The 21875-nt window shown below is 31.1% G+C and overlaps 1 protein-coding gene across 1 annotated transcript in view; it reads left to right on the top strand.

The window, feature by feature from the left end:
* Positions 1-3605: 3605 nt before the first annotated feature.
* The window catches only part of LOC107360592 (solute carrier family 4 member 11), an 80901-nt gene continuing 62631 nt past the window's right edge, over positions 3606-21875 (top strand). The window contains exon 1 of the mRNA XM_025160409.2: positions 3606-4816. Coding sequence (XP_025016177.1) covers positions 4687-4816 — 130 coding nt within the window. The 5' untranslated portion in view covers positions 3606-4686. The remainder of the gene's footprint in view (positions 4817-21875) is intronic.

Raw genomic sequence — 21875 nt, forward strand, 5'->3', positions numbered from 1 at the left:
AGTTGTCATTTGGTTAAATCTGATTAACAACGATTAACATGAATCCAACCACGCAAACAAAGTATTAACAGCGATTAAACATTTGAGAAAAATATTTAACCCAAAAAGACGAAAAAGTTAAACTCAATCTCAATGTGAACCTGAAAATTTGAAACTTGCAATGAAACGTTTTCCAATCAATTTGTGCACTTGAACTGAAGCTGAGTCAAGATCAATGATTACATGGAAATGATGATAATATTGATCAGTAAATTGTGAGCCATAAAAAGGTTAAATTGGGAAAAGATAATAATAATGACCAAAATAAAAGTCAATAATCGATTTAGTTATCAATGTTAGACAAAGATTTAAATGTGTTTCTCGATTTCATTGTTCACGATTAACAGGTTTAGTGAAATGCCAATAATCATGTAACATGGAGTTGCTGGGAGTAAATTGGTTACAATTGAAAGTTGCCATTGATTCAATCAGAGAATCATTTTCATGAGGAAATGATTCATTCGTTTACATCTTCAAGAATCAATCATGTTTCCGTTATCATTTTGATTACCTTTTATCCTAACTGTCGTCATCGTCTTTGCCTAATAATTTTTTTACCTAATTTTTACTCTTTTACTGTCTTTTCCTCATCTTTTTGCTCTCTTCTGTTTTCATGATTATTAGTTATTAGGTTTAATTCAATGATTAAATGGTTAAGATATATTCACATAAAGATTGTATCATGAATCATTTAATGGCAAAGGAAAGGTAATAATAGCTAAAAGCATTGAAAAAACAACAGCAAAGGTTAATAACATGTCAATAGTGTTTAAGGTAAAAATGGGTTTTACTTTTTTCTCTCATCATTCTTTTATCTCCTGTTAAATTGAATGTTTTATAGTTGTAAATGGTGAATCGTTGGCTGGTTAAGGTGAGAAGAGAAAAGGATGAAAATTGAATTAGAAAAGAAGAGAAGGAAAAGTGTTGAAAAACGCTGTTGCCATTGAAATTCAAGTCAATATTTATTGCCTTTTCTTTTAACCAAATTCATAATCAGATTGTTCAATTGTCATCATTTGGCTCCTAATAATATTACAAGTTTATGCCAAGTCAAAGGTTTACCCGTTAAACTGGTGAGAAAATTTCATCCAATTCAATCTCATTTGCAGATAAAAAACTGAATAAACTAAAGTTTGATGAATTACGTTTCGACTAAGAGATTGAGTTTCAAAGCTGCAAAATTTATTGATTTCAATCAACTTTCAAATATCAACTTTATGAGCTTCAACAATAAAACATAAAACATGAGTTTCAACCGGAATTATTTTCATATGTTGGTCAACTTTAATCTTCCATGCAATTCATTTCAGAAAAGAATTGAAAGATTTAAAGAAAGCATTTCATGTTGATGTCTGTCCACTTGAAAGTGGTTCAACTTGGATTTTAGATGTAAAAGGACCAAACTGAAAGCATGTAAATCAAGGGTTGCTTGTGTTAACCGAGTGCCTAAAGGTTGGACTATTCAAGTTGCACATTTCCAAGTGACCAGCTAGTTCTGTCTTGAATCTGTGATATTCTCTTGAGCATATAATCGATCCAAAAGCATGAAAGCGTTTTAAGGAAAACCTTTATTCCAAATTAATCCAAAAAGTTTGTCACTCATTGAGTGTTTGACAAGTTTCAACCTATTTCTTGAGTTCATCCCTTGGCCAATGTCCTGTTGGTTAACGATTGATTGATAATATTATTTCAATTGCAGTTGGCTGGTAAAGATGAAATGTTCATGTGAGATCAACTTTTCACTTCAATTAACTTGAGTTGATTTTTGCATCAAAAAATTATTTCTTATTGAAGATTCATTTGAAAATCATCCGATTTCGAGGAGATTTCAATTCGGCTTAAAATGCTGCTTAATCTTGTTGATAAGCTTATCAACTGAACGAAACTGAAATTCACTGAAAATTGTTTCAATTGCAGCTAATTTTCTGTAAAGTTTCAGTGAAGTTATTCATTATTTATGTTACCTTTTTACTCGATTGCTTTCCATTGAAATTGCAAATTTTCAATGTTTACTCTGATTAGTTTAATAAACTTTTTTATCAACCAATTGGTTTGATTGCACTTCTAGTAAATGAATTTAATTCTTAATGAGACCAATTCTTGTGGTGAAAAGAAACTCTTTCATGATTATTCATTGACTATTTTCCCTCAACAGTAACATTGATTTATTCAATTGCCTGAAGCAAAGTTTGCTTACCTTTCAATTATCAATCCACTAATCACCAATTGTTTCAAAAACATGTTCAGTATTCTAATGGTGTTTCATGTTGAAACATTCAATGAATCATTTTACTCTTTTACTTGAAATCTTTTCCTCTCAATGATATTTCATCAAATGTTAACCACTTTCATCAATAATTACATATTCAACCAAATTTGTTTCCATCTTATTCCTTCTTCCCTCATGTTTATCTTCATATTTTCCCTTCTTTTCTGTTTATTTTTACATCAATTTATCTCATTTTTCATCATCATTCTCTTTTCATTTTCACCATCATCATTCACCATCATCTTGATCAGCCTTTTTTAAATGTGTTACTGTGTCAAAAGCCATGGTGAGAGGGGGTAAAAAAGAAGAAGCAAAAATATTTTTTCTTCCAACGAAAAAAAAGCATTTGTTTTGAAAGATTTAGGTCAATGTTGTCTTCAAGATGAACATTCAATACAGATAAACAATCACGGTTCATAATCATTAACATTCATAACTTTCATCTTCAGCCAACAACAAGAGCAAAATGAGCATTGAACATTCATTGATCAAAACACATTTCAATGAAAACAAGTATTGAAGCAGACAAACTCAAATCTCTTGTAACACCTAAAATGAAATATCTAAAGACTGAAGTAAAAGTGAAAGATTTCTCGAAAATTGTAAATTCAAAAAAGTCAAAGTTAATTGTTGCAAACTTTTCTTGTCTATGCTAATAAAGGAAAGCCAACTGATTGAAACCATTTCAATGTTGATTATTTGCTCTTTTCACCTGAGAAACTGCTTCAAATAGTTGAATTGATGAAATAATTTGATGTTAACCTGGAGAAGGCGAACAAAGCTACAGACCAATATTATTGAATATTATTGGATTGTACCGTTAATATGATTACATTGATGAGTAAATAGTAGAAACAAGGTTTGAATGTTGAACCTTGAACAATTGATTCAGTTGTTTAGTTGGTATTAATGTTAACAAGATTTGAGTTGATTGAAGAACCAAAAAAAAGAGAGGAAAAAGTGAAAACGTTCAATTTGCACAGTTTTCATATATTTTCAATAATATTGTTCAACTGGAGAGACTACGACTGGCGAATGGACAGAATTGGGAAGATGATGATGATGATGATGGCTGATGAGGAAAAAGATACTTGAGGAAAGAGATAAACTGAAGAGAGAAGTAAAAACTTGTGAAATCGATCTGAACTTTTGCCTTCAAGATTCTGCTCTGTTGAAGATGAGGAAGACCAAGAAGTAACAGTAGTAATGGGAAGATAATTTAAGATGGCGCTTCAACCAGCAACATGAAAGTGAACAGTTGATTCAGTCGAGAATTCTTGGTCTTATTAGATTTTCCTCTTCCCTGTATATTCCAGTTGAAACGGTTGAAAGAGAGAAGATAAAAGAGAGGGAAGAATGATGATGCTCAATAGTTTGATGTGTCTTTGTAAATACATTGCACCAGTTTATATCTGATGAGAGAAAGAAAAGACTCAATTTCTTTCCCTTTTGTTTCCTTCCAAGATTCATCATAATTACTGTTGATAATTATCATTCCCTGAAACATTACCATCATCACCATCATCGCCATCGATATCACGCACCAAACATTTTACACTAGCGACCCTTTCTAATGCAAATTGATATGTAAAATTGATTTGGATTTTGATTTACATTTTTCCATTTCAATCACAACTTGATTTGTGCTTTAATTTTTACTCTCAGTGTTTACCAGAATCTCAACAATCTTTCTGGTCATCAAAGTTGACAATCAAAGATTATGTTTCAAGTGAAGTCTTTTTCATCGAAAAATGTATTTTAAGTCCACTGTGATAATTGTGTTTGTTGATTAACACCTTTCACCATCGAAAGTAGAAGACTAAAGTTCTGAGAACGGATTAAGTGAACCTGGATGTTATTACCAATTGGGATTGTAATAAGTGGCGAGTTAATGTGTGTCAAATGTAATTCAATTGTGATCAACAATTGACTCTAAACAAGACGCAAAATCCACAAAAGTGCAATCCAACAACGAGCAAAAAGTGAGAATTGTTGACGAATCGATAAACAAGTTTACTTTAATGCCAACTATGATCGGTGAAAAGTTCATTTTTAACTGTTGATTTGCATTTGTTTGAAAATATGATTTAGATTGTGTTTACTCTTTAGAGTTATTTTTTACTCCAACCTGTGTTTCGCGTGTTTAAACAACTTGACAAGTTGAACGACGCACTTGACGGAATATTGATAATTTTTCTTTGTGATTCAACCTTTTATCCTGAATAATTGAGAAAAGTTCTGTTGCAATGGATTACCTTTTCAATCAACACTCTTTAACCTCTGTTATCATTTTCTCGTTGAAAGTTGACGCTTATTGTTTTTCCTTTCAACTGAAATGTTCACAACAATTTTGAACATTGAAAGGTTATTTGATCACAATGAGTGTCCGTCGTGTTCGAGGCTCTTTCAGAGGCTCTCTTCGACGGTACGGAAGTGCTGAATCCTCACGGAAACCAATCAGACATCACAGTTGGATGTATCGCGACGGCGAATGGAGAATCGCTTATGGTAAGCTTCGAGCTTTTTATCAATTTTTTACTTTTCATTTTACATTTTACAAGACTTGTTTATCCAATGAAACTGGGAGTGAAAATTATCTTTTGCTTTTTGCTTCCAATGAATGGAATTGAATTTCAACTTTTTTTCTCAACATTTCTATTCTATTGATTATTTAGTTTTTTTTATCGTATTTTTGTTTTTCTCCTCCAACATGGAAAACTTTTGCTCTTTTCTGTTGATTGGTTTTCATGATTGTAAAAGATGAACAGTCATGAGATGGAAGATTATTCTTGATTAAAGAAGTGAAATTGAATGAATGATAATATTGACGTTGTTGTTGTTGATGATGATGGGAATGATGAAACTGATAGGAAGGAGAAGAGAAGAGGAAGAAAAGAGTGAGACAAATTACAAGTCAAGATATTGAGTGCTGATGAATCACTGGATTCATGGGAAGGAAGGAATCGATTGAACTGGATCAGATAAAGGATGAAGGAAAGGGAAAGTTGAAACGTGTCGTGTTTCAGGGTTTTCAGTGAAAAAGGCAAAGAAGCTAAAGAAGAAGATAAAATGCAAGATGACAAAGATGATGAGAGTGAGTTAGGAAATTAATATGATAGAGATGTCAAGGAGTTTGTCAAGGGATGGAAATGATAACGTTGTGAGTTTTCAGTGCAACAAGATTGACAAGCTTAAGGAAGAAGAAGAAGAAAGGTTAAGAAATGATAAGTTGAAGAGAAGATGAAGAAGAAGAAGAAGAAAAAAGAAAGACAAATGTTTAATACTTGAAGTCATCTAATTGAGTTACCTAATGTGATACAGGATAAAAGGTGAAAGAGTTGGGATGAACAAGCGCAAAGAGTCGGCCAGAAATGAACAGTTTCAGGTAAAGGATGAGAAAAGGTTGACAGAAATGATGCAACAAAAAATGTTGGAAAAAAATTGAAACATTTACATTCTCTAGTCAATCTTTTCAGTGAAAGGAAATTTTCTTTGTTCACTTCGATAACGAGAATGGATTGATGATATCATTTTCATCTTGTCTCATGTTTTATACCTTCTTTGCTCTTCTTTGTTGTCTAAGCGAGTTTCAAGGAAACAAGAAAACTCAATGAAGACTGATAATGGTGTAAAGAGGTAATTTCATTGAACATTTTTTTCTTCTCAACCTGGAAAAGGTGTGCAAATGGAATGACAGGAAAATGAAGAGAAAAATCGTTTTAAACGTTGGCACTCATTTTGTGTTATTTTGTTCATCCTTGCAGCTTTGCATTTAAACCTTTTGCTACTTTTATTGATTGTCTTGATCAGGGAAGGAAATGAGCCCAATGAAAAAGGGAAGTTGAGTTTGAAAGTTACATGAATTACATGGCAATTGTTAACCGTAACAGTTGGATAAATGGTGAAGAGCATGAGGAAAGGGATGAGCCAAGAATCGCAAGAAATGGAACCAATCTTTTCACCAATATTGATCGAGAAAAAAAAGATGAGGAAAAAAGATGAAGCCAAAGATGAAGCTTCCAATGCTACTTGATGATGCTCAATGCTGCCTCAGCCTTTCTTCATCCTCTTCACCAGTTATCAGCATTTTTACAATAATTGTAACACTTATTTAACCAATTAATCATCAATAGTTTCATTATCAAATTCTTGTTCTAACGAAGTCCTTTTTTTTACGTTTTCCTCTTCATTATCGGTTCATCATGAACGTGATCGAGTTGGATGAAATTGATAAATCATGTTGAAACTGTTTGAGTTCAATTTGATGAAGAGAAAGGATTAAAAATGTTATAAAATGAGGTGAAAAAATACATTTTGATAAATGTTTTTCTTTGCTTTTGTTTTTTTTTCTTCAACTTTTTTCTCTCTTTTTTATCAACTTTCATGCTTTTACCATGAACATGGAAACAATGGCAAGATGAAAGATTGTGTGACAATTATACCGTAAAAGAGTGTTGATGTTGGTAAAGGATGTTGATGATGATGATTAAGGGAAGAAAAAGATTGGCGAATCAAGTGAAATTGGAATGAAGAAAAAGTAAAGCAAAGTAGATAATTGTTGTCCCGTGAGAATCTGTTTCAACTCCAAATTGGTCAGAATATCGTGATTGTAAGACTTTTGTTTTTCTTTTGCTATTTTCACTCTTTCGATGAAGATGTGATGACAATTGGATGGAGAAGCAAGAATGGAAAGAAAATCAAGATTAAAAAGTAACTTTCTCTTGGAACAGTTCAAATTCAAGTCAGATTAATGATCAACTCTGTAAATAATTTCATTTAACTCCAATCAAAGTAAAAACCTCTTCTTACCATTTATTCTTGTTCCTTTCAAGCAACCAACTTGGCTAGTTAAAGATGTTCATCAATCCAAATCTCTGTCATTTAAAATACTGTAAATTCTGGAGAAAAGACTAAAATCTTTAACAAAAATGAACAAAAAGTATCTATCAAATGGAAAATTCAGTTTTATTAATGGATAACTTAAGAATGAAACTTTAAAAAATACAGATAAATTATCACGCTGAATACAACACTTTGCATCATTAACAATTTTCAACCAATTCAACCTTTAGACTGAAATTTATTTGAATACTGCAAGCGTTAGTTTTCGCGTTTTGTATTCTGATTAAGCAATATATTAATAAGTGGAGTCCGTGATTGCTTTTACAATGACGGCTTTTTAATGCTTTTGTTGTCCAATGAAAAGTACATATTTTTATCAACATAACACAACAGACAAAATAAATTTTAAATACCCACAGAAAAGCATAAAAATTTTCTAGAAATAAGACGATGAAATACCGAAGGTGAAAGCTATTGCTGTTATACTAGTCTTCAGAAGACACAACGACAATGACCAATGACTCGATATCGATTTACCAATTCTAGGGGTTCGCTTGTTAAACTTGAGCTTGACTTATAACGTATGTGCATCGTTAAGAACCTGATTTCTCATCCTTACTTCACCATTGACATTGTCAGTCGGGACTTGGCCTGTCAAAAGGTTTACTCAATCAAATGATGATTTATTACAATTTTACCCTTTCTGGCAAAATTAATGTAAATCTTAATTTGATATTTCCAATCATTATCATCGACTAATTTCACAAGGTAATATATCATGCAATCCAAGTGACACTATGAATGCCCATCAAGTAAATTTCCAAGTTGACCGGTCAATAACTTAGGCATTAAATATTTACATGAACACAACGTTCATCAGACTAAACATTATCACTCACAACTGAAAATTAGTAACATGATCGGTTGATAATTGAATTGAATTACAATGGTTACCCTTCCCTGTTGCAAGTGATCATGTGAATGATTTAAAAAACAATTTAAACTGTAACTTCTAGAGTTTGATGAGTATAAAAAGCATGCCTTGATACATTGGCTAACAATGAAATTGACAGTTTCAATAGCAATAAAGGCGCATTAAAAAAAACAAACAAGACAAAAAAGCCTACATAAAGTACAATAATAAAGTTAATCTATTTTTATGATAAAAAGTAATCAATTTAACTGTCAAAAACACTGGGAGTTAATATTATTAATATTGCATTATTATTAAATACAACTTATAAAGTCTTTCGCTTACGATGCACACACACACAGAAACAGTATTCAAGTCATCAACAAAAATTCAGTGGCAAAGGAAAAAGCAAAGGCAAGGAAAAAAAAGCGAAAGAAAAGTAACAAAAAAAAAGTTTCCAACTATTCATCTTTTATCATCAAAAATTGAAGCTAATTAATTTTGACGTAAAGTAATTGATACAGCAAGCGAAGAGGATAAAAAAAAGGTTTAAAAAAAGATCTGAAAATGGGCTGGAAAAGCTGGAGAACTGGAAATGCAAAATGGGAAAAAACATTTATAATGAAAATAATAGTTGTATTTAAATTGGCCGACAATTGAATTCAGGGGAAAAAAAGAAGAAAAGGAGAAAATCTTTAAAGGAAGTTAACAGGAAGAAAAGGTTAGGTAAAGCGTAAACATTTCAAATTCTTGACGATTCATTGAATTGTGTGCTTAATGATTGATAGTAATGATGATGGTAACAATGACAGAACAACAGTGATAATGAAAACTTTGAAATGTTGTCATGATTTATGATTCATTTCATCGTTTCCACTCGCAAACATTTAATCATTGAACCTTTGAAGGGCGCAAGTTTTGATTTGAAACATTTTTCTCGCCAGTTTCTGTAATGAATGAGTTTGAGTAAAAAATTGTTTACAAAAAACATTTCATTTTTTTCCTCTCAATCTGAACCATTATCATGATTATTACATGTTTTATTGTTTTTCATCATTTCCATTATTAAAGTGATCACCTTTTTAATAATGCCTTTTATTAGCTGATAAAGTGTCACATTTTTCGCTTCTTTGCTTCTCACCTGATTCGCCATCAAACCTGTCCAATGTTTAGTGTTATTAAACTGCTTTTCTGGTAAAGAGAAGACCTTTTACTGTCAACATTCATGGTGAGCATGATGGTGAAGATGATTCGATAAAGATGGAGAAGAGAGTCAATAAGAAGACCAAGTTATTAATATTTACGTAACCTATTATTCGAGTTGTGCTCACACTCTTTATCCTCATTCTAATATCATCTTCCAATTTTTGTTTATCATCTTTTGGTTCACTCTTTTTTTTGTCAACTGATATCACATTTCATCTCTTTGATTGCCACTCTAATCATTTGCCTTTTCTTGCTGTTAACCATTTTATCATCTCAATTAATATTTGTTCACTTTCAATTGAATAAAGAAGCACAAAAGAAACTTTAATTTTGTTTATTTTATCATGAAAATTTTTTTTTCTTCATTAAAGTCACCCTTTTACAGGCTCAATGTTTTCATTATTTCCTCTTGTATCAATTGAAAGTGATTTTCATAAACTCATCGTTGAGTATCTTTAACCACTCAATGGTTCAATCCGTAAAGACTAGTTTTTTCACCAGCTTTTCGATGTAAATCCAATTTAAGTAAATCGATTCTGTCAATCGATAATGCCAATCTCAATCTAATTTCCACCTAATCAATGGATTTTTTGATGAAAGTAAAAGAATCTAAACCAGATTTTCGTGCAACTTTGTATTCAGGTGACATTTGCTTAGTTTATCCCTGAAACTTTTGGTCAATCACGATCAAGATATTCATCTACAAATACATGATATAATAATGTAATATATTTTACAAAATACTCGAAAAGAATAACATTTTTTTCAAAATTCGATAAGAATTGGATTCATCTATCGATGGTCACCTCGAATAGTTGACTTTAGAGACTGAAAACCCTTTAAGTCTTGTTTTAAAATCAAAATTTTCGAGCTCTAGGAATTTCTTTGTCAAAAATTCCAATTCTGAAGTTGGAAAATGTGAGATGAGAATCGATAACAAACTTGACTGGGAGTCCAACTGGGAGTGAATTTGATAATTGAAAGGAGATTGGAAATTGTTATCGGTAACGAACTAAAACTTGATTAAGAATCAATCTTGTAATGTTGAGTGAAACGATTGTTGAATTGAACTGCAAGTTAAATTGTGTATGATGAGTATTCAAGTTTGAAATTAACCCAACATAAAGTGATTATGCTCAATTAAAGATGCGGAATGTTGATTAATGAGTAAAAATGATTGTTCGATAACAATAATTAAATGAGGTTGAAAAGGAAGAAAATCGTTTCGTTCAATTAATTTACCTTAATTAAGTGAACAGTCTTTTTTTAACCTTTTGCAAACACAGAAAAAGCAGGTTAAAATGATAATTTACATTTTGAGAAACAATTTGCTTCCATCAATTAACGTAAACCTGATTCCTTCTAATAGTGTCAGAATCAGTGCACTCACCCTGAACTCAGTGAACAAAATGTTGAATAAGAAAAAGGTAAATTCGAATGGAAACCAAAACTATGTAAAAATGTTTAAAGAAGGAACATTAGACAGAGAAAAAGAGAAAAGAAGAAAAATACAAAATAGAAAAGCATTTTGTCTTCACCTGAATTTCCAGGTAATAATGTTTAGATTGTTGATAGATTAGTATACATAAAAGAGTGGAAATAAATGAATGAACAAATGATCCCTCATGAGATTATATCCATTATATCCCGAGGAACTGAAGAAAAGATGAAAGAAGAAAAGTCTTTTTTCTCCTCTTCTTTCGTCAAGATTAGATGATTCGTTTCTTAAACCTCAATCAACTTTTCCCTGAAGCCATTAAACCACTAAATGGTATCAACGTAAAGTTAAAACAAGTCATGATAGACATGGTTTAATGATTATCTTTATAAATGATAATTCCAATAACTGTTCATCTGATGGAGAAAAAAAAGGAAAAAAGAAACTTTTTTCCAGATTTTCTCTGTTCACTCAGAATAATCATTAGAGGCAATTAATTGTCTTTCCAATGATTCAAGTCAATCAACATTTACAATTTAAATTGTGTTTACTGTAAACATTACAATGGATAGTCGGTGGAAAATGAAAATTTGCCTTTTCTTTTTTTCTCTTTTTTTTCTCATTCTCTTCTTTTTTGCTTCTTCCATGAAAAAAAATGTTTACTCAATTCTGTTTATGATGCAGAAATAAATGAAGAGTTGAACAATTTTTTGATATTCTCAATTTATTCAGAGAAGCAATTCTCTTGTTCTCAAAAATTCTGTCAAAAGATTTACTGGTAATAACAAGAATAAGGTTAAATGTTGAAGATGATGCAGAAGATGAGAGGAACAGCAAAAAATAAATAAAAGTTACATCAAATAAAGAAAAAGCAAAGTTCCAAAAAAGCTCTTCAAGATGTTCAATTCGCCATCATTATCATGTTTGCCATTTTACTGTTGCTTTATTGCTTCGTAAATGATACAACATTCTGCTCGATTCGATGATATCGAGGGCGACAATGATAATGATGATATTGATATAAACGAGAAATCAAATTTTTTCCCATTCTCTTCATGATTCAGACAAAGTAGAATGAGAATTTCAAAATTCAACTCTTGACTATCATGGCGATTCAACCTGAATATCTTTTATTTTTATTGTACAACATTTTGGAATTGAGATTATCGAAGTGATTAAATTATGAATGGAAAAAATGACGACTCTATTCCAGGGAGTTTTGGACATTATCATGAGTCTTGTGGAGATAAATTAATATTCATTTGCGAGATGCAATTGATGAGATTGAAAATTGTCCAAATGTTGAAAATATTTAGAAATGTTTAATCTCTAATCGTGCTTGGAAAATATCAACTCTATTTTGTGTTTGACTGTTCATGAAATTCCCTGTGCTATTCAATGAATATTTCATTAAAGAATAATTTTTCAATTTTCAAATGCAAAAAAATGAGTTGAAAAGTTTATTTGCATTCACCAATTGACTTATATTTAATTCATTTTCATCAAACATTGTTGATTATTTTTCTAGAAATTTCATTTCACTCGATTGTGTCTGAAGGGAAAATTATAAGAGAGTTTATCTCTTTTTTTACGAAATTTCAACTGATTTCATGATATCTTGGACAAGTCAAAAGTAAATATTTATGATAGAAAGTTATGAGTAAATATTGTTAAACAAGGACACTAACTGAGGCTACAAATGTAATTGTGAATGTAACTTAACATTGACTGGGAGGGTGAATGAAAGGAAAATATAAACTTTAATGGACAGGGAGTGAAACTTAAAACAGATAAAAGTCTGAGAGATTGCAATTATTGAACGATAGTGTTAAATGTCATAAAACCTTTGATATGAGAAGAATTGATAAATGATAGAACAAGAGGATAAAATCATTTGAATTCTCCTCAAGTTCGTGGTTAACTTTCTCGATAATCAGAGCTATCCCGGAATATTCGATTTGAATAGGTTGACGGATCTTAAATGAAGATATCGTTGATGTTTCTGATCTTTCGCACATCTAATTATCTGTTGTCCATTTTTATCTGTTTCTATCTATCTTTTGTCTGTTCCGATAACTAGAAGTAATATTTGCCTGAAAGGTGATTTCGATTGAATTTCTGTTCATCTGTTTAGGAAAATGTTTGCCATTAAGGCTTCTGGAAAAGTCTATTACTTGTGACTTAAAGCACATCTTGATGTAGTGCACTTTTGGACCAACTCCTGGTCTACCCATGAAGGCTTTAGTTTCTGTGAATGTCTTTTATCGAATGGGATCAATCAATGACTCATCATGGAGATTGCACAGGGAGTGCAACTGGGAGTATATAACAGGAAGTGTGGTGAGGAGTGAAAATGATAATCTTTAATCTTGGAAGGAAGATTTCTCCCTTTCATGTCATGTTCAGAATGAAATTTGAAATTTTAACAGATTTGAGAGAGATTATTCTTTTCTAATTTCCTGTGTTTTCATTGTGAAGAAATATGCAAAACTTGGAAAAGCACAGGGAATGCAATAATCTCTACTTCTTACCCTTTCTTCAACTGGCTACTCAATATTTTCCTTATCATGTCTAACAGTTGCAGCAACATTTATTATTGAACTTTCATTGATCCAAATGAATATGGAAACAGTTTGATTCCCTTTGAATCAAAGTGAAACAAATAAACAAGACTAAATACAGACTGGTTCTCACACAGTTTAACTGATCTCATCGGCAGAGTAAAGGTTAAGAGTGAGAACTGGAAACTGAGAATAGTCAAGAAGGAGAAAAGAAAATGCAAGTTGACAGTTTGAATAGAGATTGAATAGTAATGGAGATTTATATTAAACCAGGTTTTCGTTCAGGTGGGAATGATAAACACTGAATAAAGAAGGACATTTTCTGATTTTCGATGATAATCAAGAGATGATTAAGTTAAATAACTTGCTGAGAAGGATAATCCTTTCTTCTGTGTACACTGTGTATCATCACATTTTGCTTGAATGAAGGAAGAAGAAGAGAAAGCCAGAGAAAATCAGTATCTCAAGAATCAGGAAAACATGAAATTCTCATGGATCAGCTAATTAAATTTTGAGATGGAAAAGAAGACAAAGATGAGGAGAGAGAAAAAAAAGAAAGAGTAAAAGAAGATGAAATGAGATGAAACGAGAATAAGATGAGATAATAAAGAGATGAAAGGTTTAAGGATGAAAAGTGATTCTCCAAAAGTAAGGCTAAAAAGTAGAGAATCAGAGTGTAACAAAATATTGTACAAGAATATAAAACTCATCTGAAGATAATATTTTTCCTCCTTAAATTGATAATAAATTCATTCAACTGTGATAAAGTTTCCCGGTTATTCTCATCCTGATCATCATTCGCCTTCAATCATAATCTTTATTCGCTTTCCTTTTCATCTTTTCCAATGAAAAAAAAGCCAAGTTGTTTGGCGAAAAACACTCAACAAGAAAAAAAAGGCAAAGAAAATTTCATTCCCCATGTTTGCCTCATGTAACGTTGCTTGTTCGCAACAATTTCATATTCACTGATGAAGAAGAAAAAGTCAACAGAAAAAGAAGAAGATTTTGAAGAAAAAGAAAAATGTAATTCAATGCGATTTCATCAATAATATTGGATACGAATTAGAATGAAATTGAATGTTTCTTTGTCCATCAACTGTTTCTTCATTATTGTCATTCTGTGAGCAACAGGCTCAATCTTGTAACATCAATATTACCTTTACGATTAACAGATTAAAGTATCTGATTAACCTTAACATGAACTCAATTTTCAACTTTTATTTCTCTTCCTTCTTTGTGTCTCTTTTACACTTTACTCTTCCCTCATCTTCCGTATCTTGCCTCCATCATCAACCTTATCTTAACCTTTTCGCATGTCACAACTTGCTTTAACTTTGTTTCTTCATCTATTAAAATACTGTTACTTGACTTGCCTTACCTTTTCCAACCCAAACCTGATTTCACTGATAGTTTCTTTCCTTTTAGCTTTTATTTTTACTTCTCTTTGGTTCACATCAAATAACATCCAAGCTAATTTCACTTACATCCTAGGAAGCTTTATTCAGCTTCAATGACTTTCTTCTTCCTCTTCTTCGTCTTCATCATCTTTATCCTCATCTTATTCCAATTCTTATTCTTGTTTCTTGGAGAAGACAAAAGTTGGACTTTCTTTATTCTCATCTTTTTTTAACTTTCCAAACTCTTGTATAGAGATGAATTGAGGACACAAAAGGTAAAAGCAATTTGATTGATATTTGCTGTTGAAATGAAATAACAAAAATGAACTCACAAATTACTCCTGATAATGAAACATTGATATTATTGATATTTTTTCTTCTTCTTCTCATTGTTCAATCTTTTTTGTGCTCAATCTTTCAACTTTCCACCAATTATCAAACTTTCATGTATAACATTGTTCTTCCTGACTTTACTTCACGTTCCATTCCATTTATCATGATATTTATTATTGTTATTCATTATTAAATGTATTAATAATATTATTATCAGTATATTATTATTGAACTTTCAAGACTCTATTTGCCTTCTAGAAAAGGTAAAACTTGTTTTCCCATCTTTTCCTTTTTTTACTCTTTCTTTCCTTTTGCTTTTTACTCTTTACCTTACCATAAACCTTCATCTAATGTAAACCTACAATGAATACAACATCTTGGGAATAATGATGATCATGATGATGATCGAGATGAGGAAAATGATGAAGATGATCAACTCATTGCCCACAGCAAAATGATCATTATCATAACTAGATCGCTTTCTGTTCGACTTTTTTTCCATCTCAATACACTTTTCCTATTTCCTTTTGCATCTTGTTTACTCATGTATCTTGACGAGCAACACTTTTAATCTTTGTTCAAAAGTAACTCAAAAACTCTTTGCTTTTGTTGCAAATTTTAATCAGTTTCAACTTTTCCATGAAAAACCCTTTCCAAATGTGATCAACAAAAGTCGAAATAGTTTCATATTTCCATTTAATTATCGAGTTTGCACAATCCATAAACTCTGTTCAAGAATATGAGCGAACGACTTTACCAGTTTTCAAAATGATGTTTCCAATAGAAGTAACCAAAATTGAAACCAATACAATTAAACATTAAAAAGTACTTGTTTTTTGGCGTCTTTATTGTGATATTTCGCTTCGATTTTAAGATCGATCCGACCGATTTTCTGGCTCAGAAATTTGATCTCAACCCAGAGCAAATCGATCTCTTCGAAAAATATAATTCAAACAAGAAGATTCATCTGACTGATGCAAGATGCATGATGAAGAATAAATGTTTTTATACAATTTTATCTGATAAAATTGTGTTTTTGAAAATCGAAAAGTGAATATTTTCTGAGGTGAATTGATCGAAAAATTGAAATAAATAAATTTTGGCAATTTCTTGTGCAATCGAACGTGAAAAAAATGAAATCTAAAATCATTTCGAACCTTCATTTCTAAACTGAAATGTTGAGGTTGACTTATCAGTGATAATTGTGAAATTAGTAAACCAATATTGATAGGATTGATCAATTGGAAATTTTTCATTTTATTGTTTGCTTTTTTGATTTCAATATTAAATTGATGAAACTGCTCTGAAATGAATCAACAAAACATGTTTGAAAATTGAACAATATTTTGATGAAACTTCTTTCTGAGCAAAGAATGTAAATAATGAAACTTTTTTTCCTGTTTCAACCAAATCTAACCAAAATTAATCAATCAATTAGTCATTTGCAATCGTTTTTCATTTTCACTTTGATCAAACTTGACAGCAAGCTTTAAAAATACAATTATCACATTTGACCGAAAAAATAGTTTACTTTGCATCTTCTTCTTCCTATTACCATTTCTACCCACATTTTAATGGATTGAACATGAATCCGTTTGCTGTTATTTTACATGTAAATGTTGCCATTTGTAGCATTTATTTTCCCTGTTTGCCCAGAATTTGGGTTAAAATGTAACTTTATGATAATGCCTTTATTGAAATTGCTTATTGATTGGAACCTTTTCGGTTTATCTTTTCTTTTCCTTCTCCTGGACAAAAGAGTAATACTTTGTAAATTTTAAATTGGATAAAATGTCTTGTCTTTTCCAATTTATTATGCCTTTGTTTGTAGTTGCCTTTCATTCTTGGACTTGAACTACCTTTATATCCTTCTGGATGAAAGGGAAAAGCTATCAAGGTTCATGTTCAACTTGAAATTAAAAGGAAAATGCAATTTCCAATGAATTTAACGAGTTTTTAATCTAAAAGTTGAGAGAAACCAAAACAGGGAATTGAAGGGAAAATATTTACATTTCATTTTATCGATCATTTTTAGTCAATGAGGAAGCTCGATTTAAAAAGATTGCAGATTAAAGGGCAAAATGTTGAACCAATTGTTTTTCATTGTTCAATTGAACATGATTTTCTTTCTCTTTTTTCCTCCATTTAAGTACATGAAATGATTAACTCACCATTTTTTTGAGTCAATCTAAAGTAAATAGGAGTGATATCATGAAAGTAAAGTGCAACATGATCTTATGATAAATGTTGAGACAATGAAATTTCATACCTCGATAAGGAATGGTTCAACTCTTTTAAAGATGAAACTAAAAACCTGAAGCTTATAAAGTTGAGTGGAATGCAAAGCAAATAGCAAAAAAATTCATCATTGAATCCAAAAATGAATTTAATGCTTGAATATCAAAATGTTTACTCAATACTTTTATAAACTGGAAACAAATGGAAATGAAAAGTCTTTTATTAATCTTGTTGAAAGTCAAACGAGTTGAATGCAAGTTGTTAGACTAAATTGTAACATTTAACGGTAAACCCACTTTTCATGCGATTCTTAACATTGGAAGGTTCATTTCTTTGCAATCGATGAAAAATTATCAACACTTGAAATGTTTTACTATACCGATGCAATAAATTTTCAAATAACACATCAAAACACTCGATTAAAATTTTTGACGATTCAGACAATAATCGATTAAGATTTTGAAATAATGGATTGAAGCGATAAGAATTAATTGACTAAAGCAATAGCTTAAGACCAAGTTTCACTCATCTTCTGGACATGGTTTCAGTTGGTCTATACCGAAATACATATGAATGAATGAACGAATGCAAATAGAATCATGCTGAAATGGCTAAATGTTTGTAATAAACATTCACAGTTGCGACTCTAATGCAAATACAATTCAACTACATTCAACTTATATTAGCATCTTCAATATCAGAGTGTTTGATTGTTTGAAGGTTGTTGTTCTGTTATAATAAGAGGGTAATACGTTAATGGTCCTTACACAGGTTCACCTACGGAAACCTTGTTACGACTTTTACTTCCTCTAAATGATCAAGTTTGAACATCTTTCCAGCACAATCCAACCACCATTTTCCCATTGGTCTGGACTGATCAGTCCGAAGTCCTAACGAAATCAGCTTAACACAGAAATGTCATTTAGAAGTGTCTGAACGCTATTTAAGCTTATTATGATGGCTGGAAATGATATCAATTGAATGTCTGTAATGTTGTAATTGAATGAGTTTTTTATTTTTAATTTAATATGTAATAATCGATCAAAAAAGTTTCGATTTTTACAAATCTATTCGATGTTTTAATTTTGAAAATTTCAATTTTTTCTTTTAATTGCGATCATTTATTGTGATTGACAATATCTAATTGACTAGAAAATGATTATTATTGAAATTTGATTGGTGATTGTTGAACAAATATCATGGAAACATGATTAATGTTGATGAGAATATGAATTTGGTGGAAAAATAATGGAAAACTTGAGAAATGAATTTGGTTGAACAAAAGGAAAGATCCATTGATTGGTTTTGTTTGTCTTTGGATTTGCTTAACACTACGTTTATCAAGTTGATGAGCAACCTTTTTCATGGCATCAATACAATAGCAGGGAAGAACAGGGAAGGCAGAAAAAAGCAGAATTGTCCTAATTATGATATAAATATCATTGTTAACAGAATGATATTAAAGAGTAAAGAAGTGATGAGTCTTTCATTAGAATCTTGAATCTCTCTGGAGAAGAAGTCAAATGAAATTATTTCAATAATATATAACAGTTGGATAGTCAATGATTCAGTTTCATCCTGATTGTCCTTCATCATCACATGACATTATTGGGATTCTAATAAGGCAAGCTTTATGTGCTTTTATCAAATTATATTATTTATGATGATCTAGCGAATCTTTTCTCATTCTTTGCTCATCGTTTCATCATGATAAAAATGTGTCTCTGAATCTCTCTGGGAGTGAGATGAGCAAAGGAAGACAAAAAAGTCCAGAATTGAGAAGATACAAGATTCAAGTTGAAGCTCAACGAACAAGTTGAAAAAACCGAAAAAAAAGTTGAAATCAAGTCAGATTAAGACCAAGAACCATCATTTTCTGGTTCATTTTTCTTCTTCTTCTTGTTCACCATTTGATTACATGAAAAGCTTTTCTGTTCATCTCATGATTCGAGTTCAAGTCGATTAGCTTCTTTTTGATGGCGTTTTCACTTCCATTGATGGACACAATTGTAATTGTTTAGATCATTTAGAATGCTGTTTATTGTTTAATATTTCACATTTTACTTCAATTAATCTTGCATGATGAAAACTTGTTCAGTTTCCATCTATTTATTATTGTATGATAACATTCAACTGTGCAAAAGATGTGAACATGAAAAGAACTGAAAGAGAAAGATTAATGTGATAATTCATTTTAATTTCATTTTTATTTGTGTTTCTTTTGTATTCACTTTATGTTCACTGTTTTTCCTTATTCTCAGCGTTCACTTTAATTTGGTTCAAGACAGAAAAGATATTCTTGTGATTGTAAAAATAATGTCATAATTCAATGAACTGTTTAATAGGTAATTAATATTCATTTTTTATCTGGCTAAGCATTCTTGTGACAACAGAATATCATTTCTTTTTTCTTTCCTTTTCTTGCTTTTTCTCTCCCAGTTTATTCGACACAATGAACAATATTCAGCTCAATGAGTGGGTTTTGCTATATTATTTTGTTAGTATTTTTATATTGGTGCATCTTTTCAATTTTAGGTTTCATTGTGTTGAATCAACTGAAATGAATAATGATTAATTGCCATGAAGAACAAGCAATCAAATTTTCAACTTACAGCTGTAGAGCTGCGATCAGGTTGAGCGATCGCAGTAACCGATTCTCGAAGAATAAAAATACATCGAGTTTAATCGGGATGATTACTCGTCTGTACTGAACTAGAGACTTGTTTTGCTGGCAATTATCGTATTCATTCTAGTTTTTGTTGCAAATTACAATAATAGTTATTCTTTGGCAATTTTCACCAGGTTTGAAATCGTAATCTCATCGCACATGGCCTCATTTACTGCACGTTTGATTCAATATTTCAAGAACCAATCATGCTAGCTTTCTTATATTTTAACAATATGCTTTTGAGAATTGGTGAACAATTTTTCATTTAACGCTTGTTTGCAGCCATAACTCGCGAATACTTATTACTAAACGAATTATATAAAAAAATTAAGATCTTCAAGAGATGTTGGTTTCATTCTCGGTTTTCTGAACTATGAATATGCCGATTATCCCCTGTAATCAGCAAACTAATATAACGACTCAACATTGGATTTTAGAGTGTGAACTTAATTACTTTTATAAGAGGCTCGCCTTGAGATCAACTTTTAAGAAATCTAGAAATTAAAAGTACCAAAATCACGTAACGAAACGAAATGAAATGAAACCAAAAACCAGAAACGAAATCCATATCAATACTTCATCACAAAAAGAATAGGAAAACAATAGCATTTATCAAGCAAATTATTTCAAACTTAATGTGTAGTTTTTCTGTTAAAAAATGTTATATTTTTCTAATATTTTTTAAAATAACCCCTTCCATTTAAATCCCACCCTTTGCTTTCCTAAATGTGTTTAAAAAGGTCCAAAATTTTACAACTTGAAAAATATCTTTGTACCAAGACGATGTAAAAAATGATCTTAAGCATCACTTTCCAAATAGTGGAGCAGATCTTGAATAATACCAATAAACTAACATTTATCGGTCAGAAAAATTTCGCGGCTTCAGAAAATGACCTGCCAATATCAATTAGATGTCAAATAAAGTATTGACCTTGAATAATCTTGAGCGTGTAAACTTATGGTTATTCAATCTGCATAAGCTTATGGTTCAAGTCGAGGTCTGTAGCACTAACCGTTCGTGAATTATGCCTGCATGAAGGTGTAAAATGGAAGAAAAAATCAAAAGCCTTCAATCGAAATTTTTGTTTGCACAAATGTTTCCAGTTCTTGGGTTCTGAAATTCAGCAGTTCACAACTCTTAACGTTCTGGTCACATTTTCATAACTCACGCTGGTCAAAGAATGACTTTTTCCATATCGTTTAGTCAATCAATTGGTTTTGTCAAAAAAAAATTCCAACGGGAAGAATTATGAACACGTAACTAACAATAATCAATCTGAAAATTTTGGCCCTCTCAGAAAATGACCTTCAAATGTCAGTTAGAGGGCAAATAACGAAATGACATTAAGCGTTTGAATTTATGGTTCTTCAATCTGCGGAAGCTGCAAACACGCGTAAACTGAAAAACACCCGATAACAAAGAAATCGATGACCTTGAAGTACTCTAAGTCTACAATTTAAGTCTCAATAGCTTTTATAATAGTTACAGATTTGTAGTATGTTTCGTCTTAAGATGTAAAACATCGAATATTCGAAGGATTTTGAGTTTTTGTTGTGCGCTATTTTACCTTTTTCTTGAAATAGTCTAACGAACTTAGATCAGAAAAGTATGGGAGTCATTCATAATCGGCTATCAAAAGGGACTTTCAATAACTCAAGTCTTTTTTCGTGCAATCTGTAGTTGCACCACCATCCAATCAGAACTCATCTGCGTTCCTGGAATTGGATTATTAACATTTCCATTCAAAAATTGGCTTTTCTTTGCTCTATCTTTGCACAGCATTCTATTTATTTAGCAACGCTAATATTTCCCCGTTTGCAATACAGATCCTTGTTGTTTCACATCTGTTTTTGGTCATCACTCATGAACGGTTAATGCCTTCGATGAATGGACAACTACAGTTTCAAGTGGATCCAATTTTCAAATGGATTATTTCTTTCATTTCATGCTTCAAGACATTACTATTAATC

The sequence above is a fragment of the Tetranychus urticae genome, chromosome 2 (genome assembly GCF_039701765.1).
Source record: "Tetranychus urticae isolate SD_2017Ah chromosome 2, NJAU_TeUrti_SD_1.0, whole genome shotgun sequence".
In the NCBI taxonomy this organism is placed as follows: domain Eukaryota; kingdom Metazoa; phylum Arthropoda; class Arachnida; order Trombidiformes; family Tetranychidae; genus Tetranychus; species Tetranychus urticae.